Source organism: Telopea speciosissima, chromosome 5 (assembly GCF_018873765.1).
Source record: "Telopea speciosissima isolate NSW1024214 ecotype Mountain lineage chromosome 5, Tspe_v1, whole genome shotgun sequence".
NCBI lineage: Eukaryota > Viridiplantae > Streptophyta > Magnoliopsida > Proteales > Proteaceae > Telopea > Telopea speciosissima.
In genome coordinates this window covers 45,194,233-45,220,632 of record NC_057920.1, presented here as the reverse complement: position 1 = coordinate 45,220,632, position 26,400 = coordinate 45,194,233, and the positions used below count along the sequence as shown (strand labels likewise).

At 39.2% G+C, this 26,400-nt stretch overlaps 1 protein-coding gene across 1 annotated transcript in view; it reads left to right on the top strand.

The window, feature by feature from the left end:
* LOC122663003 (anaphase-promoting complex subunit 11-like) overlaps positions 1–5,411 on the top strand; it is a 35,270-nt gene extending 29,859 nt beyond the window's left edge. Inside the window, exon 3 of the mRNA XM_043858710.1 lies at positions 5,118–5,411. Within this exon, the coding sequence (XP_043714645.1) occupies positions 5,118–5,233 (116 nt within the window). The 3' untranslated portion in view covers positions 5,234–5,411. The remainder of the gene's footprint in view (positions 1–5,117) is intronic.
* The last annotated feature ends 20,989 nt before the right edge of the window (positions 5,412–26,400 follow it).

Below are 26,400 nucleotides of genomic sequence, written 5' to 3'. Positions count from 1 at the left end.
CCACATCAAGTCATCAAAAATCAACATAGAACTCGAAGACTACAGAACTGAAGAAGTAAGCTATTGGAAGTTTGAAACAATCAAACATACATTTGGTTTATACTAGTCTCACATTTGGTTTATATTGTTCTTGGAAAATATGATCTTATCTATAAGTAATCAAATTGTTCTCGATTTAGAGAAGTGTTCTTGTTCTCTAAGAAGTTTGACTAGTTTGATGTTTTTATTTTTACATGAGACTTAGTATTAGGTAGAGCACAAAACTAGGTTTCCAACAAATTCAAAATTGCTTAAATCTGATTTATATTAAAGAAGTTATGTTTCGGTCAAACCTTATTTTGTATGCGCGAATGCTGTCGAAATCGCTTTGAATGAAAATATTTTTTTAGATATCAAAACAAATGAATATTTTACCGCTCTTTTGGTTTTTAGCAATGTTTTACCATATTAAGATTTATAGAATTTTTAGATTTGAGGAAAATCTCAGCATTAGAAAGTTGAAAATTTTACCTACCGTTGAAAATCCAATTTTTATTCTTGAACTAGGGGGTTGACTTTTTATCCTTTTGGAATTTTATTTTTTAACTATTTTTATTGGATTCAAATATGGGGGTATTTGCTTATTTGTGAATAATATCTTAAGTAAATGAAATACCAAATATAAAAACATTTACTTAAATAATTTTTGGCATAAATAAGGGCCAATACCGGGTTCGATACCAATAAAAAACAGTGCACGACGCCTTGCAATAAGGCAGAGGACGCCTTGCAATAAGGCGGAGGTCGCCTAGGCCCCAACAAAACCGCATGGACGCCTAGGCGACGCCTTGACTACTATGCTTCTCATTCAAATTCTTACCTTCTAAAACTGTGAAAATTATCAATGGTCAATAGAATACCGAAGTACACTCTTCACCTGTTTTTGAACATATCACATACCCCTGTGCAGTCTAATGATCAGTAAGGAAACAAAGTCATAAATTGCATTTTGCACTGCTCACTCCTTCACCTCATCTTCTTCTCTGTCCCAGTGTTTCTTGCTGCTGATGCCTCTACACAGGGTACTCTAGGAGTAGTCAGTTGTGGCTGTTGTTTCCATCAGCTAAAACAAGATTCACCCCCTCCTTACTCCCCACCCCCCCTCCAAAAAAAGAAAAAAAGAAGAAAAAAAAAAAAATACATCAGCATTTCTAGCTTATTTATCAGTCCTATCAAGCTCCCCACTGCTCTTGAATATCATTGAAAGGTGTGCTTCCAACCAAGGAACTAAAACTTGTCTCGAGTACAGGTTTCGACCAGTCAAATTTCCGAGTTGGCTCGAGATCTCACTCGAGTTGGGGTAATTATTTTTTCCTCAACTCGATGATTGGTTTTGATGGGTTTTAGACCTATTTTGGGGCTGAAACTTGGTACTCTTTAAATGCAATGGCACTATTAGATTTTGCAAAAACAAAGTCCAAATAGGAGTTTCACGTCGGACCCTAGGTCGGTAAGCGACAACGTACTAATAGGTCCTATTCTACACATAATTTAGTAATTAAAAGCAATCAAATCATACAATTAATGTTAAACAACTTAAATAAACATTACAAATGTAAAGTTCAATGTTAACATATATGAGATACATCTATTCTTCCAAGCCATGTTTCCGACGCCAGTAAGGCTCAGACTGTGCCACATAGCAGCTTCTCCAACGAAATCCAGCTCAAAAATGGTGAAAACCAGTGGCAGCAGCTCCCAAACAACCTCTCAGTTGAGACAAAGTCCAGGTACCGACTCTCTCGCGAGATATGGAACTAATATAAAGTGGGTTGGGTCGAGATCCCGACTGGAGATCTCGACTTGACCCGAGATCTCGCCGAGATGAGGTAGTTTTTTGTTTCATATGAGATCTCGTCTCAAGGTCTTGAAAAACCGAGAATCTCGTCGAGATCTCGCGAGTTTTAGTTCCATGCTTCCAACGCCCTCCATTTGTTCTTCCATTGAAAATGTCCATCACTCAAATCTGTCTTCTTTTGTCATTCTTGAATCTTGATGCATAGGAATTAGGAAATCAGAACAGAATTGAGACACGTGTTTAGAAAGGTCTTTTAATGCAAGAGAATTGTCTACCTAGGTTCTCCTTGTGTGCTCCCATGTCAGCAGGGCATGTTCCAAGTGGTGACAAAAGACACTTGGGGTTCTATCCAGCAAAGAAGAAGGTAGATGTGCAAATTGCAGCATTATTAACTAGTTACTAGGGAAGCTTTTTTGTATTTCCTTATTATCTATTAGAGAGTATAATGCAATCCCGGGTTCGAAAACCCCATCTTAAAGAACATAGGATGCAAATGGTTTTGTATTTATTTAACAGGGACAAACTTGGAAGGGATGATAAAATAAGGACAAATGATAAAGAAGGGAAGGGTATAAAGGGTAAGAAGAAGATTATGGTGTTGTTTAAAATCACTTCACCAAGTTATCTTCTTCCCCATGATATCAGCCACACATGATACCAGAAACCAGCGATTAGTAGCCTGCGATGGATCTCATCAGTATGGGGTCCAAATCTCATGAAATTTCAGTGGGTGAATCCTAACCCACTTTCCCCTAAAATCCAGCCAATAGACTTCTAAAACAATAGGTAATGAGGGGATATTTTCCGACTGAAATTGAACCTGTTTGAAGGGAAGGACCTGGCCTGGTTTCAGATCTATAACTCATGGTATATGATATTCAAGGGACTGATTCGCCCCAAGGTAGCATACTGATTTTCAGAATCTCAGATGGAATGGGCTGTTAATCAAAAAGTTCTAATGAAGTTTTCCCAAAATCCAAAGTACCATTAACAGCATGAAAGAAAGGAAGGAATATCAATAGTAACAGAAAAATAAGCAATGAAGAAGAGAATACTAATGGTGGAGAGAAACGAAGGGAAAGAGGGAGGTCGTACTTGGAGGGAAGAGGAGTCTCCGACCAGAAGTGTCTAGCTGTGGATATCGCTGGGAGCAGATCAGGTGAAGAAGAAAGAGAAGGGAGGAGAGAGAAAGGGAGCAAACAACACTCATACCGTGGGAGTTCTAACTTTAACTTTTCAATATTGCATATTCAAATATGTTCATTATGTTTGATTAAATGGTATTAGGCATAAATAAGTGTCTGTCTTGGTTTCTGGCATAAATAAGTGTCTGTATACCAAGGCTTGCATAGATAGATGTTTGTATACCAAGATTTCTCACTGAGATCTCGAGATCTGGCACTCATATAAAGGAGTTTGGGTCGAGATTCGTATGCCATCTCGTCTCGACCCCTTAGAAAACCGAGATCTCACGAGTTCTCGATCTATGGTTTTAAGCAGTGTTTTGAAGGGATGTCCGGAACACTGTCCGAGACGCTTGGACGCCTGGTGGCAACTCAGATCATCCCCTAAACTGATTGATACAGAACTTCCCAAAGAACAGTGACTTTAAAACCTGACAGCCTCTAATGCGTCTGGAACGTTAGGATGTGCCGGACAGTTAAAAAACATTGGGACAGCCAAAAGTTATCTTCAGAAGTTCATCTACTGTAAACAAAAGTTTTGGCTTCCAAATCGAGTTTCCTGTCTAAAATTAAATTATAAAAAATAGAAATAATAAAAAAAACAGAGAGTGGGTCACCTTGTCGAATATCCTTAGAAAGTACTACGTTGGAGAAGTAAGAGCCATTAACTTCAATGGAGTGAGAGCAAGTGGACAAGTAGATAGAAATGAAATCACACCAGTTATTTCTAGACTCCAGAACCTCCATTATTACATAAATTCTTATGTGATATTATGCTGGTTTTTTTTTTTTTTTTTTTTTTTAACAAATCTATATTTATGTCGAAACAAATGGAGCCTTGGGAAATGGCTGAAACAAGGATGATTTATGATTCTCTGTTGTTATTTTGAAGATTTCCTTGACTTTCAACCACTTGACCTCATATTTCATTACATAGATACAAACAGGAGTACCAGCTAACCCATTTCATTATTTCCTGGGGAAGCGTTTTACGAGTCCCAATGAGGGGTTCACCAGGGTTAGAGACTCATTTTCCTCCTGCAGGTTTTCCCCTGGATGTTTATAGATTTTCCTTCTAAAATTGTGTGTTATTGCTTAGCATATCAATTTTTAATGTTAGAAGAATGCCTCCCCGTTGTGAATCTGAATTTTGAATGGATGCCAATACTCCAAACCCTGGCGCTGACCTCGAGGAAGGAAATTTATTTTGGAAGAGTTTGATGCTCAAGATGGCCCAATCGACTGGGATCCAGTACAATTGGAGAAGTTTTTTAGTGAAAACTGTAAATCTCATCCAGCCATTTCCAACTGTTTTTTTTTTTGTGGGGGGGGGGGGGGTTGTGGTGGTGGTTGTGATTTATTGTGGATTATCCTCGCAAAATAAGTTCAACGCATTTGGCTGTAACTACCAAAAGAACAGAGAATCCTCTCAGCTTAAGAAATGAGATGGGAGCAAGTGGATAAGCATCTAGAAACAATGAACAAATAAGGAGAAAGTCATTGTCAAATACCCCTTGAAGATTGTTGGAGGAAGATCCATTACTTGTTAGATTTAGAGAAATTGAATAAGCAGATAGAAATCAGATCACACCAGTAATTGCATAACCCCCAGAAACACCATTATTGCTCAAAGGCCACATTGAAGCTTGTCCATGGGCTTGAGGCAAGTCAACCGTAACAGCCATGAAACCTTTTTTTTTTTACCTTTGTTCTTTTTAAGAAGTGAAAGATTTAATGGGCAATGATCACATTATTAATGATTTGTCAACCCTATTCTTTTTGGTACAGACATAATAATCCTCACCCCATAACCCATCCTCATCCAAACCCCCCGGTGCTATCAACGGCTAGTGATTTTACCACTGAAACAAGGATTTGTCTCCCCTTGATAGAAGAGAGGGGTGGGGGGAGAAATTTTGTCAACGAGTCTGGTATTAAAACTATTAGCTAATATTATACAAGTTATCACAATTAAGTTGGCTTATCAATATAAATGCCATGACTCCATATTGAACATTATTTTTCAATATACAATCACAACTCTCTCTCTCTCTCTCTCTCTCTCTCTCTGTTAATGCCATCTTCTTGTTTTGCAGTTTGGGGTGCATGCAATCACGCATTCCATCTTCACTGCATCTTGAAATGGGTGAATTCGCAGACTCCTCAAGCACATTGCCCCATGTGTCGTAGGGAATGGCAATTTAAAGGATGATTTAATTGGAGTTGTTTGAACTGTTAGTTTTCCATTGTTTTCTCTGTAATATTTCAGAAGCTGAATGTCTTTATGCTGCATTAAAAACAGGAACATCTTTTTCGCTTGGTAAGAAGTGAATACAACATATGAGGCATTTGAGGTGATCATTCAAAATTAGAGTATTCTTTCCTATACCCATGTGCGAGAAAGCCTTCCAAGGAAAAATGCAAAAGGTTCTTTCAACTGTGGATTGGGTCCTTATTGAATTTTAGAGACCCATTCTATCATTTTAAAACATCCCTCCCCCTGAGGTTCTATTCCCTGTTCTATACTGTGCAGGCTTTTTTGAACCATCAATGGGACTAACAGGCTAGGCTTATAGCTTTTTGTTAGATGGTCAGAGTGTTTTAACATCTGTAGGAATTTCGTGTTCAACTGACACAAAAGAGGCTGAGCTGACAAGATTCTTACAGGGGTGGAAACACGCTCTCAAGGATGGAATCCATCTTAAGGAAATTTGTATTACAAATTATAGCCTCATTAGGATTTTGAACCCTCAAGGATATATGTGCATATCTTGGAATTTAGCTACTGGTTTCTTTGAACTAGCTGAACTAACATCGAACTTAGACTAACATCAAACTTCTCAGCTGTAACTATCTCCCACTAGCAAAACCAATGGACAAAAGCGTTGCGATCTCTAACTCTATGTGCTATTAAGAACAAAGCACATCCCCCCCCTCCCCCCCCTTTTTATGTGATGTACAGACTTTCCTACTGCTTTAATATATTAATTTTATTTTCATAAAAAAAAAAATCCCTCCCCCAGCATTGGCGATTTACCTAGCACTTTTAGCTGTTGATCTGCTTCCAACCATGTTCCCAAAGCATGATTTTTCAAAGGATTTTCAATGTCTTATTAGGCATGGCAATATTAGAGCTACACACGATAACTTCCCTATTAAGAGGATATTTTTCAACTGAAAATGTCGTACCCCCTTCTTTTTTTTTTTTTTATTTTTTTTTTTTATCTGATTAAGTAGGGAATTGTGACTCTTGGATCCTTTACTTTTCATTGATACTTTTTTCTAGGGCCTGGTTGTTTTAGCGATATGTTATAGTAAACTTTTCTAATGTTTGTTTTCATTTATTTTACATCGTAATTTAAAATAATTACATAAGATACCATTTTGAAATCCTAACTTATTTTTTGAAGATTCTGGATCAAACCATAGATGTCTCTTTTAAACATTTCACCATTCTCTGCTTAATTGGTTTAGATGTTTTGTTGCAAATGCCCCCTATACCCCTTGTAGTCTGGACTATTGTACAAATGTGCCCTTCTGATAATTTATAAATTTTTTTATATCCATCAAAAAAATAAAATAAAATTAGTCAATCTATAATATATGGTTGTGAAACAATGTGTTGACATAGGATACACTACATGAGCCTTAAGTGATCCATGTAAGGCAATAAAATTTCCAACAGATGACATGACAACCTTATAGATTATTATTTGGGCTCATCTGAGGGTATACTTGGTTTTAAAATTTAGAATTAGAATTATGTGGGGCACCCATAAGTTAAGCAACTCTGATTTGAGGTCGGTACTGTTTACACATTTGATTTTTTTTTATTTATAATTTTTTACTCAAGAAAATGAACTAAAAAAAAAAAATCTACGTGTAGACATTGCCCACACCTTACATCCAGAGAACCCTTTCCCTTTTGAGAATTATATAATCCGAATCAATCAAAACATGAAGATGACAAGCGTTTACATCATTTATCCATTTATCAAGATTTGCCAATTCTGACTTAGAGAATTTAAAAACCATATCTTAAATATTGACATCTTGATGCATGAGGAATTGAATTTTGCTTTAGATGGATGTTGAAGTGATTCTTATGGTCATGGTGGTTAAAGAATATATTGTCTTCAGTCAATCTCCATGATCGAGCAACATTGGTGAAGATCTTCAAGTGAGCTTTGGGGTCACTAGGCCCATCAAACTTGTCGGGCTTCCACTTGAAATCCCCAAGAACTGCGGAGTTTGAAAAGAAACTCATAGTCTTATCATTAGAGGTATCCTGGCTTTTCCCATTGTGAACAACGGCTTCCAACCTTTCTACCTCCCTCAGCTTTCACTCTTTTTCAGTCTCAGGGCCTTCCTGATGGACCTCAGCCATGATCTCCTCATCTTCCTCTACAATCACTCTAGCAGGAACTCTGGAGGATGCCAGTGTGCTTTAGGGACACGCTTTGGGTTTGCAGAGGTAGGCACAATTTCAGTCCTCTACTGGCCTTGCACTGCTTCCAATAATTGTGCCATCACTTTCATCATCTCAATCATCTCTACCTGTAATTGTTCCATACGCTGACTTTCTTGAGGGTTCGGATGATCCCTGCTCGGTGGGTTCGTATTGCTTCTACGAGAAAATTGCTCTAAAGGGTTTGGAGGAGCCATTGAAGCAGGTGAGACAGGGGTTCTAAAGTCTTGACTTGAAGGACGGGATGAAAACTAGACATGATTAATTTGAATTAATCTATTGTCGTGACAGGTCCAAACAGGTAGCAAGGAATTTTCTTGAGATGAAATTGTGTCTTACCTAAGCAAAAAGAAACTTATTTTAGGACACAAAAATGATCTGACCTACTACTGACAACATTTCGACGCATAAAATATGTACAAACAAGGTCAGTTCATGTACTAACACATTGTTCGCCTTTGATCTACCTTCCTCAGGTAGTCGATGGTATAACTACATTATCACGTAGCAATGGGTATTGCTATCCGTTATTGAATTTAGACCGAATTCCCTTGTGAGAGGAACCAATATGCTCACGCCCTTTTAAAATGCGACTGATGTAGTCATAGCATAAATCCTTCATTGTTGGGTAATTCTTTGTCCATACAGGCGTTATCACACAAAGAACAAACAAAGTGACTTAGATAAGATCGACCCCGTGGTTAACTTTATACTAACATAGGATGCCTTTTTACCAAAGGACAATTTGGCTTCTCTTTTGTAGGCATGTTATGTCAGATAAAGTATGTTCACAAGAGTATTAATCCAACTAGCACACCTGGTGGCTCTGATAAGTATATCCCGGTGGTTAACTCTTTGCTACGGTAGAGTACCTTTTATCGCAGGACATATCAAGCTTCTCTTTTGTAGGCATGCTACAGTAACTAGAGTCTACCAACAAAGATTCTAATTAGAGGCCCCCACACAATCTACAAGTTAGTTTGTAGCGAATCCTAGCCATGTATGGTTTAATTTCCTACATGATGGATGCTAATAGGTAGCTGATAGGACATAAAAGGTCACCTTTTACGAAACCAATATACCTCACTTGTGAAAGCGAGTTGTGTGTACGAGGTTCCTTTGATATACTTGGGGAATAGACTAGTCAGTTTCAGAATGATCAAACTAGTGCCTTTTTTGAGTATCGAATGTACCCCACAATGTATTAGTGACCATTCTCGCTTATTATTCTAAACCCGTACAATAAATATCAAGGGGTGTGACTTAGCTACGAATGACCCATGACTACACATGGGATCCAACGACTAAACCACCTGCCTGAGTGTTTTCCATGCATTGTGTGTGCAATGAGTATAGTACAAAAGCAGTTATCATTTGATCTCAGAATGTCCACTGGGAACATCCTCGTCGCCTGATTTCACTTCAAACACTCTTATCCAGGAAGCGACTATCATTCGATCTCAGAGTACTTATTATGATATGTCTCACCTCCCTGAGGGTAAAGACACAACAGGGAATACCCTTGCCATTTGATTTCACCCCGAGTACGATGCATGATGTAGTTAGTACAATCAAGGTACAAACAAGGTTATCAATCAAGCATATTGTTAAACAAACCAATATATGAGAGAATAATATTTGTATTTAAAACAAAAGAAGCATCTAGTATTGAAAGCTTGACCATAAACTTTCTCTAGCGGAGTCACCATTATGGTTACAACACGCGCCGAACAGGCACCTCTTTGGCGGGGGTGGCTGCAGGACTTATCGGTGAGTTGGTATCCCTTTCTATAGCAACTCAATATTTGAATGTGGTTCTACTAACCGGTGGTGGGGGAATGCACAATTTAAAATAAAAAGAAGGGAGTCGCCACCTAGGTTGTGAAGGGCCTAGAACCCTAAATGTGTAGCCCAAATCGTAATTAAAAGATAGGGCTACTATTGATTCCATATGATCTGGCCAGGGAATGGGTAAGAGGTCAGATCACAGAGATGGAAAGGTTTTACGCACCCCATTCCACCCGGAGGAGTCAGTCTTTCGTATTAGATGCTTGGATTCAAAGATTCTCTCAAAACATAATATCTCATATGAAAAAAATGCAAGATTAATATATGATTGAAACATCATGCATCATAAGAAATTAAATATGCAAACTAACATAAAATGATAAAATTCCCAAAATGCACCTAGAAGGCATAAATGCAGAAAATGCATGAAAAGTCACATTGAAATATCACTATTGATAAGAACATGATTAATTGCATTAATATCATAACTTTAAGGCATTCCAAACACCTAAAATGTGAAATGTCATGAAATAACAATAATTACACAAACACCCCTTGGTGGGTATAATTGACATTTCAAAAAACCATATTTAAACAGCACCATTGATATTAAACATGACTAAATGTATTAATAACATGTATGTAAGGAATTCCAAATACCAAAAATCAAACAAGCATAAGATGACAAAATTACACTGACACCCCCTCGTGGGCATAAAATGCATTAAAATCATATTTGAACATCACCATTGATCAAAATCATGACTACATGCATTAATATCATGTATGTAAGACATTTCTAATGTCTAAAATACAATCTAGCATGAAATTACCATATTTACCAAAATGCCCTTGGAAGGAAAAATTGATATTTTATGTGAGTAAAATCATACTTAATTATCACATTGATTAAAAAATGATTAAAACCATTAATGCATGCATGTAATTACTGTCACGCCCAAATTCCTGTACCATCGAAATCCGTGACCGGAGCATACAAATACGCTTCACACTCCCACCAGGATCACTGATGCAATATTTAAGCTAACTTATCCACACCACATGGGATAAATCAATGGGCAAGATGAAATATATATAACCATAATCAGAGTAGCAGAAACTATGTAGTAACATAAATACATTAATTGTGGTAGTTTATCCAAAGTTAGCATTCCATCACAATAAGATATCAATAGTTATCGATCATTCCCATCAGGACTTATATATTACATAATATTTAGATGATACATCTCTCATGACGGGAATCAAAATAATAAAGTAGCAAGATATCAATGTAGGAAAATATAAAAGTATCAAAATGGGGCCATTGGCCCGGTATCCAATAACGCTACTCCCCCTGGTATTACATCTCGCAGTAGCAGTCTGGTCCTTCCTCCCCTTTCTCAGCGGTCCACCAGTCCTCTCCACTGCCGCCCTCAGGGGCCACATACTGTGAGCCACCCGGCTCTACCATATCTCCATCAACATCTAAAAGGGGGTTTCCTCGAGGAATGAGCTCCACTGAGTCCAATGAACAAATCGAATCATGCAAGCGGGTACAACATGCATGGATGACAAATATCATGATGCATGAATACATTAAATACTTTTCCACCTAAAATCACATCATAAGTCAGGTCTAGTGCTACTGCAACACCCTAGGTAGCATCCCCGACACTCCATCTCTCACACACAGATGGCCTATCTGACGATGTCAAACCCGAGTTGCACTGGGAGCTTGCTGGTCCTGGTCCTCATGTTGGAATTGTCGGTCCCAGTCCTCTCGTCGGAATTGCTAGTTTACCCAGCAAACCCCAAAGTTAATCCCACTGCCACGGTTCCGGTCCTCATGTCGGAATCGCTACTCCTAGTACCTCACGTCGATCTCGCTGGTTTTCCCGTGGAGGATTATCCAACACATAAATCTCTGTTGGCAAGGGTCGTAGCACTGGGTATAGTATCATCCTAACCGGCATACATCTAAATGCATATGAGGGTACGTGCATGCGTAGGCCAGAGGTCGAGTCCATAGTCCCTACACGTCGGGCTCGCTATCCTCTCGTCCCCTCTAGTTTACATGTGCTCATACGGTTAGTTAAATTACTGATCCCGATTCTGACGCACACTTACGGTACTTGGATCCCATCATTCTCGCACATCACATAATCATCAACTGTTTCCGTATTCCAACACATAACCATACCCGTTCTCAACACACATAACCATATTCAATCTCAACACATATAACCATAACAACTCTCCTCGCACATGTCTATCTCATCATTCAATCACATTCGCATTCTCATTCGCATCACACAACTAGGTTCTCATTCAAAATCTCATAACAATAGTATTTCGAAAGTAAAATACATCTTAGCATCTACATTCAATATGGAAGAATTTTTACCAATTTACCTCTAACGAATAGGCATTATTAATCATAAAATCTCAATTATTAAACAAATAAGTACATGTATGGCACACAACGAGGTATAAAGCATTCCAAAATAGGATCGAGTATCCGATTTCCTCACCTTGTTCTTCGAACCGATGATTCTAACCAAAATTTTGATTCCCGCGTGTACCCGTACAGTCCCTTTGGATGGTTGTAGGTACCTAATTTAATATATTTTAGAAGGTATTCATACTTATAGACAACCCCTATTAAAATCCCTCAAGACCCCTACTTAAACATTGTCAAAGTAGGCGAGGTCACTGGAGCAAATTCGATTTTGGTAAAGCTGTCAATGCACATTAGTCATATTTGAACTAAATTTTGAGGGCCTTCCCCTAAAATTTGGCCAAAGGTTTCTTCAGATTAATTATAGCCCTTTAATTTTAGTTTACAAGGCAATTTGAATCGCATCTATTAAGTATGTATCGACCAAGTTGTGGTCGAAATAGTGGGCAAAGGTCTGAAAAACAGCAGGTACATTCTGCCAAACACGGCAGATGCATTTTGACACTATATCTGTCGTTTCTTGGCAGAATAAAAATGGTAGATAGGCTCCTAGGCACATCTACCATTTTTTCCCGACTGTATCTTCCGTTTTTCATAATTTGTACATTTCTTCTATTTTTTGTGTGAGCTTGAGCTTTTAGCTCAAAGTGGGCATACCTAAGAGTCCTCTAAGCATTTTTAATCATAGGGCTCCCCTCCAACTTGGGTTACGTGCCCATCTATTAGTTTGGTTTCCAAACCTTTAGGTTTTTAGTGGATTCCATAACACAACATCAAAGACTAGTATATGGGGTTGTATTGGGAGGTCTAAGGATCCCAACCACTTGAGTTTATAAAACCTATGGTTTTAATTGGTTTAAACATCAACACAAGGGAAGGGAAGTACATGCGAATGTACATAGGGGTAGGAGGACTCAAACAAAGTCCATAAACTTGGCTTATTACATAGTCATAGGAGAAACATTCATAAACCCTAAGAAAGCCCTAAATCACTTGTTCTTAGTCTAGGGTTTTACACAAATAGGTTTGGTTTTTGAATGGAAATGAGAATGAGGATAACATAGGTTAATCTAATCTTTCAATGGGGACATTAATACCTTCCCTTAATGATTTCCTCAATAGTTTGGTGAAACCCATCAATGGTAGAACATTCTCTCTTAAACCAAAATGTACCATAGAGGGAGAAAAAAAATAGAGATAGGAGAAAGAACATGCTCACCAAGGTAGGATGAGTTGAGGTGAGATCCTTCTCTCATTCTCTCCTTCTTCTTCTTCTTCTTCTTCTCCAAATCGATTTAGGTTTCTAATTTGGGGGAGAAATGGGTGAATAGTGCAATGGTCTCTATTTAATACACCTGGCCACTAGGGCATGTTTGGTTAAGCACTATCCTTAGTTTCCTAGGGCATGTTTGGCTAAGGACTAACACCATAGGTCCTTATTTAAGTTATTAGGCCCTTTAACCCACTTAGGTCCACAATCCATATAAAATAAAGAGTAAAGTGGGCCTAATATCCCTAACCTAATTTAATGTCATATAGAGGTAGGTAGGTTCCACTCGGTCTAGGTAGCGTACATGCATATGCTCCGACCAATAACCCTTGTAAACCTTCATTACAAGTACCACACTTGGGGTGAGTTGACCTTAATATCCCTAGACTAAGTTAGCATTAAGTAGGGGTAAGTCCCACTTTGGCCCAGGTGGGGCCCACACCCATTTAATCCAGTCTTAAAGCTTAAATGGCCTATTTTGTCTTGGATCGAGCCGAGACCTTCTCCAATGGCCTATTTTGTCCAATTGTCATCAGTGCTGGGAGGGTGACAAAATTCAGTGTCTACAAAGTCGTGTTTATAACCTACGTCTTGAGTGAAAGGTTGATTAATATAAGGGTGTGAAAGGTCTTGAAGATTCCCCAAACACAACTGAGAAAGTCACCAAAATATGGCCACAGGATGATCTTGCAGTCAGTTACACTGACCGACCGGTCTGGCCTACAGAAGCTCCAAATGGGCCATAGGTCGATGGTGCGGATAATCCCCCTGATCGATCGATCAAGCATCCGAGTGCTGTATTTCAGCAGGGTTTGGTCCAACCTTTGCCTAGGTTATGGTGGGATGCAAGGGGCTTATAAAACATCCTCTCCTCACTTGATTGAGCATAAATGCCTCATCAAACACCTCCAATACATGGAGAGCTGATCCCAACATGATTCCTAACAAACATAAAAACCCTAGGTTTAGGTTAAAAACTCCGAAGTAGATGCTAGGGTTTAGTTCATCACCAATCTAAGCATTAATGTGACTCCAAGGGGTTTGAGAGCAAATCTATTGAGTCAAATACACCAAAGGTTCACCTCCAATGCTTGGAGACATGATCAATTCATTGATCAAGGTCTAGGATTATAGGTATGGGTCATCCTTGCTAATTGGCTAAAGGACCTAGCTACATTGAGGTTGGGGTGTGCAAAGGAGTTCAAAACTCCTAAGGAAGGCACAATGAAATGGTCACAAGTGCAGCCCTCGGTTCCAACCCCAAAACCCTAGGTCTAAATCTCAAGGAGTAAGGGGAGAATGAGTAAGGCATGTACGCTTACCCTTGGGGTTGAGCTTGGATCCAAGAGAATGCTCCTATCTCCCTTCTCCTCCTTTCTCTCCTTTCTTTCTTTCCTTCTTCCTCTTCCCACGTTTTTGGCTTGAGGAGAATGTGAAATGAGCTTTGATAGCTCATGTCTATTTATAGACCAAGGCTCACTGAGGCCTGTTTGGTTGGAAGGTTTATTCCCTTACTTTAAATCACTTTAAACCCAAGTTTGTGTTATGTGGGTCCACCATCAGGGCATAACAAGGGTGTGGTCATCATGGTTATCATTCATACTTCATGGGGACACATAGGGTCGGGTCCATCTCGAAGTCCAGTGGGGCCCACAAGGGAAACTCAGTTCTCAGCACCATAGATCGATCGTGCGGATGATCACCCTGATCAACCGCATGATCGACCTCAAGTTGTTTGATAGCACTTTTGAGGTCTAAAGTGCTTGTTGTCCCAGCTCAAACACAAGGGGCTTCAAGTGGGGTTTCATGCATACCAATGGCACTATGTCAACATGCACTGATAGCTTGATACAACGTGGTTTAAACACATACCATCGATCATTCTGAAATTGGAAGTGGAGTCGAGGCTCTCCTCCTACAAATATCTTCAACCTTACGATGAAGAACAGGCGGCCGAGGAGGGCGATGAAGATGAGTATGCCTATGCCCTCATGCTTAATCAAAGGCGGATTCTATTCGACAGCCTGAGCGGTTGCCCCCTTTTTCTAGGGGAGCGGGTCACTCTTTAGTGGTCCACTATTCACTGGTGCCCCAACTTCCTCCTCCTGATATGCACCTTATGCCCCTGGCACCTGATCTTGCAAAGCTGAGGTTGGGATTCCTGCCTCAGAGCTGGCCTTGCCAGACCAGGATTATCAGACCTATCTTTACTAGGAGACGGTCTACATCCCCTTGACTCGAGAGGGTCTTGCGGTATGCCCTTATACTTCTCATTCCTCAGTATTTCCCTTATCAATTCCTTCTTCTGAAATCCTCTTTTTTTTTTTTTTTTTTTTTTTTTTTGCAGTATCTGGGGCATCCTCTCATCCCAAGTGTCTATGGGTTAGAACTTCCTTCTGGAGGTGGCACTGGATCTTCTCAGCTTGTTCATGGTAAGGGTCCCGCCTTATAGCTTGCTAGTATGAGAGATCACATCTCAGGGTACCGAGGGTGGACTATGCCCTCCATTACAGATGCTCACGCCATCATGCTCTTCTGACTTGCCAGACTCCTGATGAGGACCTAGGGCTCCCTATTCCTTACGATGGGGGTAGGCCACACTTCTTTTGGATTCACCAACTCCTTTCATGATTTTGAATTGACCTTTATTATTGCAGAGTACTAATGATCGCTATGCCAACATGCGCCGGATGTAAGCGAGTACAGATGTGATCCTTCTGAGCGAACAAGCATGCTCCATGATCTGGTGAGTCTTTCCCCACTTTTTGGATTCAATTTCCTAAAGAGAATACTTATGTCCTTTTTGTTAGGGTGACAAGCTGGGCGCTCTGAGAACAGCCCACTACGCATTGGAGGATCATAGCTGAGCTTACACAGGGAAGATAGAGAGGCTCTAGAGACGGATGGAATCTATGGGAGTGGATTAGTCTGTCAACCGAGGCTCAGGACGATGAGCATGACGATGAGGAGATTTCACTCTCCGAGGATGATGATTAGTCATTTTTTTTCTCTTTTTGTTTTTTAGAACATCCTGGGATGACTTGATTCTCTTCTTTTTTTGTTAAAGATTTTAGGATGCTCTTTTCTCCTCTCTTTTTTTTGGGTTTTCTTTGTGACGCAAGAAACAAATATGATCTTATGAAAGAAAGATTTTTTTTCTTCTTTTGAGATAAAAAATGAGGAATCAATATATATATTTTTTGTTTTTGAGATGCAAAAGTAGAAAACAATATTAAAAATCCCTTTTTTGTTCTGAGATGCAAAAATAGAAAACAATATTGAAAAATGAAGAGCAATTTTAAAAATCCATTTTTTTTTTAAGATGCAAAAATAAAAAACAATATTATGCAAATATGAACTTATGAAAAATGAAGAGCAATTTTAAAAATCCCCCCCTTTTTTTTAGATGAAAAAATTAAAAACAATACTATGCAAATATGAACTTATGAAAAATGAAGAGCAATTTTAAAAAGCCTTATTTTTTTTTTTTTGATGCAAGAGTAGAAAACAAGACCATCTTATGCAAACATGAAGAGTAATCTAAAAACAAATTTTTTTTTTATGCAAATGTGTATAACCACAAATAGATAATGATGTTTACCAAATATTTCTCATTCTTTGTCCAACACCTATTCTGCACAAACGGTTAGTACACAATTACATGTGATCAACAAAAAAAAAAAAAAAAAAAAAACCTTTGGATTCTCTAACTTGTGGAGATGATCTGTGAGTCCTTTAAGCATTTTGAAAATCCATGGTTATTTGCATTCTTACTCAGTAATGCACAATACTTAATAGTCATACTATTCACATCCCTATTACATATGTAGGCTCGATAAACACTAAGGGGCCAAGATTGAATGGGTAGAACTTTGCCCCAGTGAGTCAGAATGGCTATGAACAAGATGGGTGGATAGATCATTTTTCTCTTCTTCCATGGGTAGCATTGCCCTTCCCTTCTGCATGGCCATTTCGTCCTTTTAGACCGAGACTCTTCAATGATTGTGAATCAATCCTTATGGATAACATGTCTATTTTATTCCAGATGTTCTTGCCTGGTAGACTGCCCCAAGGAAATAAACTTTCTTCCTCATGGCCCCATCCTCCTCCTTATCTTAGATAGAGATTGCCCCAACGACAACTTGATTCATCTTTTGGTATTCCCCTAGTTACTTTGTCGGTTAAAAGGATGAGTACACTGTTGCTGACATTCCGATCCTCAGGACTTTATAAGCCATAAATTCCCTTGATCTTAGTAGACAAGGTCCTTCTTTTTCTTTTTCTTTTTTTTTGTTGTATCATTGGGCCGCATCAAAGAGAGAGATATTGACACAGAAGAAGATAGAGCATAAATGTGTAAATGGAAAACATAAAAATGGGGAAAGAGGTGGATGAACTGACAACTGTACATGTGGGAGGATTGAACTTGATGGTTTCTTTTATTAAGTTGCCTACGTACCCTAACTAAGGATCAGGTCAAACGTAGTTCAGAACCAAGAAATCTTAATGTCAAAGTGTTGATAATTAAGTTCCATCATAGTCGACTGAGCTCGAAGCTGTTGATGAGAATCTAACCATCGTTTAGCCCGAGTGGACTTTACTAGGTTGTAATGGGGCTTTGGACTGGGTTCCAAAGGATGGTAAATGCTTAAATGTGCCCCTAGGGTCTAACCATGACTTGACATTTTTGCTCCCAGACATTTCTGCTCCCAAAAATTCAACCGGGAATCTTGTAATTGAACTTATTGGGGGATTTTGACAAATTTTCTTTTCTTTCTAGAAGTGTAATTGAGAAGTTTGGGTAATTCCTCTCATGCTTCAATTGAAGGCTTTGGCAATTTCATCCGTGAAGATTGGCAAAATTTTTTGATGATTCCATTTGAAGGAAAATTGTCAATTTTTGCCCGATGGTTTTATTGCTCCTAATTGTTTGTAAGATCTTGAGCCAATGCATCCTCTCAACAATTTTTTTTTTGCTTTCTTATTTTTGAAATCTCATACCCTCATTTTTTCTCTCTTTTTTGGTCTCTTGTTTTTTTGAGATTGGCCCAACTTTGGTTGTGGAGACGGAGAATTTTTTTTTTTTTTTGAGAAACATATTGCCCTTGAAATCTTACCGGAGGTCTCTTCCAATTAGACCCTAGAAGCTGATGGGACATTTGACAAGTAGGAGGATGTATGGATAATGAGGTGTAGGTGGGCCAAGATGAGTTTCTTAAAGGAAAAGGCTAAGGTACAACTGGGGGACTAGCAGATTTTGCTGTCTCAGGATTTATCTGGGATGATTGGCGGCCAAAGGGAGCCTCCCTTAATAGGCTGCATAAGGTGAAATTTTCATCTAAGCTTCCGGCTCGTTGGAAGGGAATCTAATGTATGGAAAGCTCAAGATCTTTGACCATTAAGACTTTGACATTGGGAAAAGGGGTAATGATTTTGTTTTATTTTTTACTTTTTTTTACTAATAGGCATGAAATCATGACAATCTGCTATTTAGATGAAAGTCAAAAGAAAGAGATTGGATGGACAGAAAAGAAAACATATTAATTGATAGTTAATGGAAAATACACCGTGGATAAGATTACAGAAGGAAATTGGACTGAATGCAAAAACCCTAAAGACCTAAGGGATGCAGACTCAACGATATCTTCAGTGCGATCTTGCCTACACAAGAGTAAAGTACTGTTGCCACTTTGTCATCAAACTGTGCAGTTCGTACCATCAAAAGTTCCCTTCTAACCGAAGCTAGGTTTTGGATTCGCTTACAAGACTGATACTCATCAAGTTAATTACTGTAGTTTAACGCCTTTAGGCGATAATGATGCCTTCAATCAGTATTTGCCCTTGTCTTATCGGAGGAATATGAAGAACTTACTTTGACAATTCTGTCTTCTTGTAACCTCACAATATCCTGGGTAACTGTCTTTGATGGAGGCATTTGATCTGTCGTGACCCCTTCTGAAGGAACCGACAAAGTTCGAGTAAAGAAGGTGGGATCAAACCCTTTTAAATCTTCTTCAAGCATATTGAATGTTCAACCATTAGGCTGCTGCTTCGCCCTCAATTTAAACCTTCCTACTTCCAGTAGGTCCTGGATAGCATGCCCGAGTGCAATGCATTCATCAGTAGGGTGTCCCTTGGGTGTGATAGTCACAATACTGAACTGAGTCATACTAAGATGGTGGAGGATCCCTGACTGGTCGTGGTCGAACTGTGCCCAAAAGCCCTAGTTTCTTCAATTCAGCATATGCCATATGTTAGTGGCGACGGAAGCAATGGGATTCTCATGTAATCACAAAATTTTATGAGCATGCAAGGACCTCAATAAACACATTAATGTACTAACCTCAAGGGGAGAGCAAGGTCACCTCGAACACTCAAATGGTGTGTTCCTCCAAAGGAATGCAACACTTGAAGAAGATCTCCCAAGCTTGCTTCACCTCCAATAACCAATAGTGCTTGAGGAAGAAGAAGACTCTCTTTTTCTCTCTCTAAGCTCTCTCATAATTTTTGTGTAAAATGTTCTAATGATTTTTTCTCTATATTATCATCAATCATCTTTGGCCTTAGGTCTCTTTATATATATAGAGAGACCTAATTGAGGAGGTGGCAAACCTACGATCTAGATCTAACCAAGTGGTGTGATCCTAAAGGGTAGCCCATAAGATTATCCTAAATTGTACATAAGGACAAAACTTATCAAAAATCATAATAAAGGATGATCCTACCAGGGTGTAACCTGAAAAACCCCTTGCGGTAGGTAATTTTATTACATTTTCTCCCCACACTACTAACACCTATAATGGGCCATTGCAACCATGGAATAAATGTCACCATCACAATTTTGGTCCCTTATAATTTATCACGAGTATGGAGGACTTTGATTGGCTATAAAACTCTTTGAAAAATCTTTTCCAAAATACATTTAATTTAATATTAATAAAATAAAATACTCTTTGTAAACACTTTACAAAATACCAAGGCCTTGGATTTGGCACAATCAAATCCCTTCATTCTCTTTTGGGTGTTCTCCCTTTACGGGCAGTGAAAACTTTATTGAGCATCACATCCATAACTATGTACATTGTGCACACCAAGCGGCCGATATATAGTCAGTCCTTTGGGTAGACATCAACCATTGACACACCACAAATGTACAGAACATAAATAAAATGGCAAGTGTCTCTCAAGTATAAAGAAAATAACTACCAGAGATTCCCGTTACAAATATAACTTGATGGTGAATAATTCAGGAATCCCCGTGGATCATGTTCAACATGAAATGTGCCTATATTTACATTTCGGTCCAATCACTATTGTACGAACGTAAAATATAGCAATCATAGAACAGATTGCCCAAATCTATCTGTAGTTGTGAATAAAATGGTTTGAATTGTGCAGATGCAATATACAATTATGACAAGCACATAATTAAATAAAACTAAATTAATTAATTTAATCAAATTAAATTGGGTTTGATGGACACATAAACGTTACATCCAACAATCTCCCACTTGTACATTAAACCCAATGTCCAACATATTTTATCCCCATGTTCTCAACATGTCTATTAAATACTACTGGAGTAAGTCCCTTGGTTAAGGGGTCAAACAAATTATCTACAGAATCAACTTTGGCAATCGATACGTTCCCTCTTTGTATTATCTCTCGAATGAGATGATACTTACGCTCCATGTGTTTGTTCTTCTGATTTGCTCTTGATTCCTTAGCTTGAGCAATGGCTCCTTTGTTATCACGTAACAAAGTCATGGGGTCTTTAACGAGGTCAGGTACTACCTCCATGTCAGCGAGAAATTTTCTCAGCCATAACCCTTCCTTAGCTGCTTCATAAGCTGCTAAGTATTCAGCCTCATTTGTGGAATCCACCGTTGACTTTTGCATTGCACTCTTCCATATGACAACCCCTCCTCCTAGCATAAATATCATGCTAGATGTTGATTTTCGGTCATCTTTATCTGACTAAAAATCTGAGTCTATGTACCGTACTACTGATAAGTTATTTGCACCATAAACAAGGAAATAATCCTTTGTTCTTCTCAAGTACTTCATGCACTTAGCAACTGTCCAATGTTCCTGTCCAGGGTTTGATTGGAATCGACTAACCATACCAACTGCATGACAAATATCTGGTCTGGTACATAGCATTACATACATAAGGCTTCCAACGGCCGAAGCATATGGAATCCCTTTCATAGTTTCTATGTCCTCAGGGGTCTATGGACATTGTGACTTAGAAAGTGCTATGCCATGTCTAAAGGGAACATTTTCTCTTTTAGAATCTTTCATTCTAAACCTCTCCAAAACTTTGTCTATGTAATTAGCTTGGGACAGACCTAAAATTTTGCGTTTCCTATCTCTGACTATCTTGATGCCTAGTATATACGTGGCATCACCCAGGTCTTTCATTGAGAAGTTGGTAGAAAGCCATTTCTTAACAGAAGTGAGCATTCCAACATCATTCTCAATGAGAAGTATGTCATCTACATACAAGACAAGGAAACAAACCGAACTCCCACTGAATTTCTTGTAGACACATGGCTCATAAACGTTCTGATCAAAACCAAACTCTTTGATCGTTTGATCAAACCTGATGTTCCAGCTTCTAGATGCTTATATAAGTCCATATATTGACTTCAACAATTTGCACACTTTGTTCTCTTCCCCATGGGAAATGAACCCCTCTGGCTGAGACAAATAAAAATTTCCTCATTAAGACGTCCATTTAGGAAGGCTGTCTGGACATCCATCTACCAGATCTCATAATCGAAGTGTGCCGTTATGGCAAGTAAAATCCGAATGGATTTTAACATTGCGACTGGCGAGAAGGTCTCCTCAGAGTCTATGCCTTCTCTTTGGGTATCGCCCTTGGCTACCAGCCTTGCCTTATATCTCTCCACGCTTCCATCGGCACCTTTCTTCTTCTTGTAGATCCATTTGCATCCTATAGACTTAATGCCTTTAGGTGGATCCACTAGAGTCCAAACGCCATTGGAGTACATGGAGTCCATTTCAGCTTTTATAGCATCTAACCATCTAGTTGCATCCACATCTCCTATAGCCTCTTGGTAGGTGTAGGGATCCGTATCCGAAGTATCGATGACCATGTAGAACTATTCTACTTTGTTTGATTCCTCGCTAAAGAAAACCAAATAGTCAGGAGCCCTGATTGTTCTCCCACTGCGCCTAGGCTCTATAGGGTTCATCACCGGTGGTGAAGTTTCAACGGGTGGTGGTGTAGGGACCATCTGAGTATCCATGTTATCCAACTCTTGAATTACAACCGGCTCAGTTCTGGGTGCAATTTGGTCATCCTTGAGAAACATGGCATGTTTACTTATAAACACCTTTTTCTTTGTTGGGTGATAGAAATAGTAGCCCATAATGCCTTTGGGGTAGCCTAGGAAATGGCATCCATCAGTCCTGGGTTCAAGCTTGTCTGCATGTTGTCGTTTCACATGTGAAACACAACCCCATACCTTAAAGTGTCGTAGACTAGGCCTGCGCCGTGTCCATAACTCATATGGTGTCTTGGGCACAGACTTGCTTGGATCCCTGCTTAGAATTTGTATAGCCATTTCCAATGCATATCCCCAAAATGACAAGTGCAGCTGAGAATAGGTGAGCATGGATCAAACCATGTTTAACAGAGTTTTGTTTTTACGCTCTGACACACCATTTTGTTGTGGTGTGCCTAGTGCCGTTAGCTGTGATAAGATCCCCTTATCTTGTAAGTGGTCCAAGAATTCGTTGGATAAGTATTCACCTTCTCGATCGGATCTAAGGCATTTAATACACCTATCTAATTGGTTCTCAACCTCGGCTTGGAACTCTTTGAACTTTTCAAAGGTTTTCGATTTGTGATGCATTAGATAAACATAGCCATAACGTGAATAGTCATCGGTGAAAGTGACGAAGTACTGATATCCCTGCCTAGCAGTGATATTCATTGGTCCACAAACGTCTGAGTGGATTAAATCTAACATTCCGTTGGCTCTTCCTCCTTTCTTAGGAAAGGGTAACTTGGCCACTTTACCTTGTAGACATGTTTCATAGGTTGGAAATGGCAGAACCCCTAGACTTTCAAGAGGCCATCCTTAACTAACCTGTTTATCCTGTCTATCCCTATGTGGCCTAGTCTTAGATGCCATAAATACATTTGATTATCTGGAGAGTACTTTCTTTTCATTATATTAACATTCATGCTGGAGTCATCGGATTCTTTCAAGACAGAATTGAGAAAGTAAAGGCCATTCAATTTAAACCCAGAGGCAATAAACTTGCCCTAAAGAGTAATGATCATCAATAAGTCTTGAAACCAAAATCAAATTCCCACTAAATCCAGGTACGTAATAACAATTATTAAGTTTTAAATAACCAGCATTGCTAAAATAAATGAAAAAAAGTTCCTACAGCTACTACTTCAGCTTCATCTCCAGTTCCAACTTTGAGGGTGATCTCATTCCTTCTTGTCCTTCTACTCTCCTAAAACCCCTGCAACTTATTGCAAATGTGTGCGGTGGACCCAGAGTCAACACCACATGTTAGTTGGTCCAACCAACATAAGAGATTCAGAAACAACAAAAGATTCAAAATTACCTGTCTCTGGCTTGTCCTTCTTCAAGGAAGCTAGGTACTCTTGGCAGTTTCTTTTCCAGTGTTCAGTCTTACCACAATGGAAACACTTTCCTTTGTTATCTTTGGCCTTTTTCTTCTGCACTCCTCCCTCTTTCACACCAGTTGAATTGCCTTTCTTGCTTTTCTTAGTCCTCTTCTTTTTCTTGTTCTTTGAACACTGAGAACTCTTCTTAGTAACAAGAGAAACAACCTTATTTTTCTTAAGCATACTTTCTACTTCTATAAGCATGTTAGTAAGCTCAGAGACGTTAACCACTACTTTATTCATGTGAAAATTCATGATAAAGGAGTTATAGGCATCAGGAAGTGAGGCAAAGATAATCTCTATCTTGAAGTCCAACTCAAATAGAGTACCCTTATTCTCCAATCCAGAGAAGAGCTTGGTAAGCTTCATCATATGATCCTAGATTGTGGTACTGTCATGCATCTTTGCTGAGAATAGCGTTGAGGAGATTTGTTGGCGTGCAAGATGATCTTGCTTGCCAAAAGTCTGCTCTAAGTGTTCCATCACATCCTTGGCCGATTCTAGGTCATCACATGAGCTCTGGAGATTCTTATCAATGGAGCTAAGAATATATGCGGTGGCCAAAGCGTCCTTCTCTTTGAAGGTCTCCCAAGCCACATAGTTATCACCTTCAGTGGTGTAGGGTAAGGGAGGTCCATCAGTAGAACTGACATGGTGGATCTGTTGCCTTCAGAACGAGTATAAGCTTTCGCTTCTACTCAGGGTAATTAGTCCCGATCAGTCTATTGTCATTAAGTAGGGAATTGAGGGTGGCGTTGTTGGTCATATTGATGGCAGTTAGGGTCTACAAATAATGTACAAACAATTAATTAGCAACCATACCATTGAAATAATTAAGGAAACATGCATCACATTCCAATGGTTACTCACAAAATCAACATCCCTCTCAGTCAAAAATGTGAATTGGAGTCTTCTAAGCCTTTAATATGCATAGCTTAGCCTTTCGGAGTTCACTATGTATATACTTTGCTATCAGTATGCTAATATAAGGGTTGGCCTCCAATATACTTTGGCCACCTGAGTGACAGCTTAGCCTTTCGGAGTTCACTACATACTCAAGTCAAGTACGTATCTATCTCCTCAAAACAATTCATGGCTCTTAGGTAATGCTGACACTCAGGCTATACCTATTTGCTATGATTGTTTCTATCACACCGGAGATGGGAGGATGCTACTTATCCACTGATCACTAAGGTTAGCCTTTTGGAGTTTTCGAAGTGGTCTATGGATAGTCCATTCTCTCATCGAGATAGGAGACCACGGGATTCTAACCGTTAAAGATTCCCGCACTATTACTTGCTTTGCTTAGTCGAGGGCAATAAGGTAATTTTAACATTACTACGCATTAACCATGTTACTCCTAACCATCATACATCACATGCATCTAGTAACGTGCACAAGCAAATATTACCCTATGTACTAACATGTAGCAGTTCCCCTTCCATCATTGCATATGGGAATATAGAAAGTAAAAAAGGAAAAGGCATGACCAGAAGAATTGTGTGAAATAAGTGAATTTATCCAGTTTGGTCCTGATAAAGCCCAATTTATTGCTTCTTCTCCACCAATAATGCCCACCCCCTCAACTCGTTCCAAAAAAATGGGATTCTGCGTAATAAGCTTTTGATAAATGCCCAATAATATGATCTAAAAAAGATCTATATGTAAAGGTTGGGTCTTAACCCTTCCTGTTTAATATTGTTTATGATGAAGGACAGGTGATTATCAAGAAAATCCTGATGAACAGCGGAGTGAAGTATACGAAGCGAGTGTGCTAGAGAATGAAATCACTCATTCATTAAGAAAAGTATTAGGGCTTGCTAATGCCCCTACGATATCGGAGCAAGGAACAGTTTGAATAGACTCTATCTTCTTTCCCTTCATGAGTACTATCTTTGGGCGGCCAGAAGGTTGCCATGAGTAAGTAAGTTTGGGGGACCGATGGCTGTTTTCAGTGCATCGGACATGTAGCTTACCGAATCAGTTGCGACACGGATGGGAATGCATGCTATGAAAGAAAGGGTCAAGTCTGATACATCAACCGTCTACTCAATATCCTTGTACGAGTCCACTTTCCTCCGTTCACTCCTCTCCTAATGCAGGCAAGGCAAGCAATTGATTGATTGCGCATTAGAGACCGAGGTAGTATTCTTCTAGAGAAGGAAAAGGAAAGAAAACAAGCAACAAGGGATGCCTTTAAGCAAGAGGAAGCATGCCTGAGCTAACACAAGGCAAGAGCAAATGAAGTTAACGTCACTGAGTAGCTCGAGCAGGAGTTTATGAAAGAAAAACTGGAAGATTGGGGCATAGTGGAAACCAGAAACAGAAAACGACGGTCACAAGGCAAGGGAGGACGGAACCCCTTGGTTCTCTGTCATGGTAAATGGTTGTCAATGTGGCCATTTCTTGGGCACCAGAGGAATTCATCAAGGTGACCCCCTCTCCCCCACTTTATTCGTTTTTGCGAAAGAGGTCCAACCGGAGGGTGGTCTCATCCCTCCCTAGATAAGGAATAAGACACAAAAGAAGAAATGAAAGATCCATCAAATTGAAAAGAAGGGTGTTGTGTATAGATAGCTCATGTGTGTCTCTCATAAGTAGGTTCGATTAGGCCGATTAGCCGGTGCAAATTTGTTGTGGATAAAGAAGGGGTTGCTTGCGAGATAAAACCGTCAGGCACCTTTAAAGGTCGTGGCCGCTTCGTTGGTATTGGT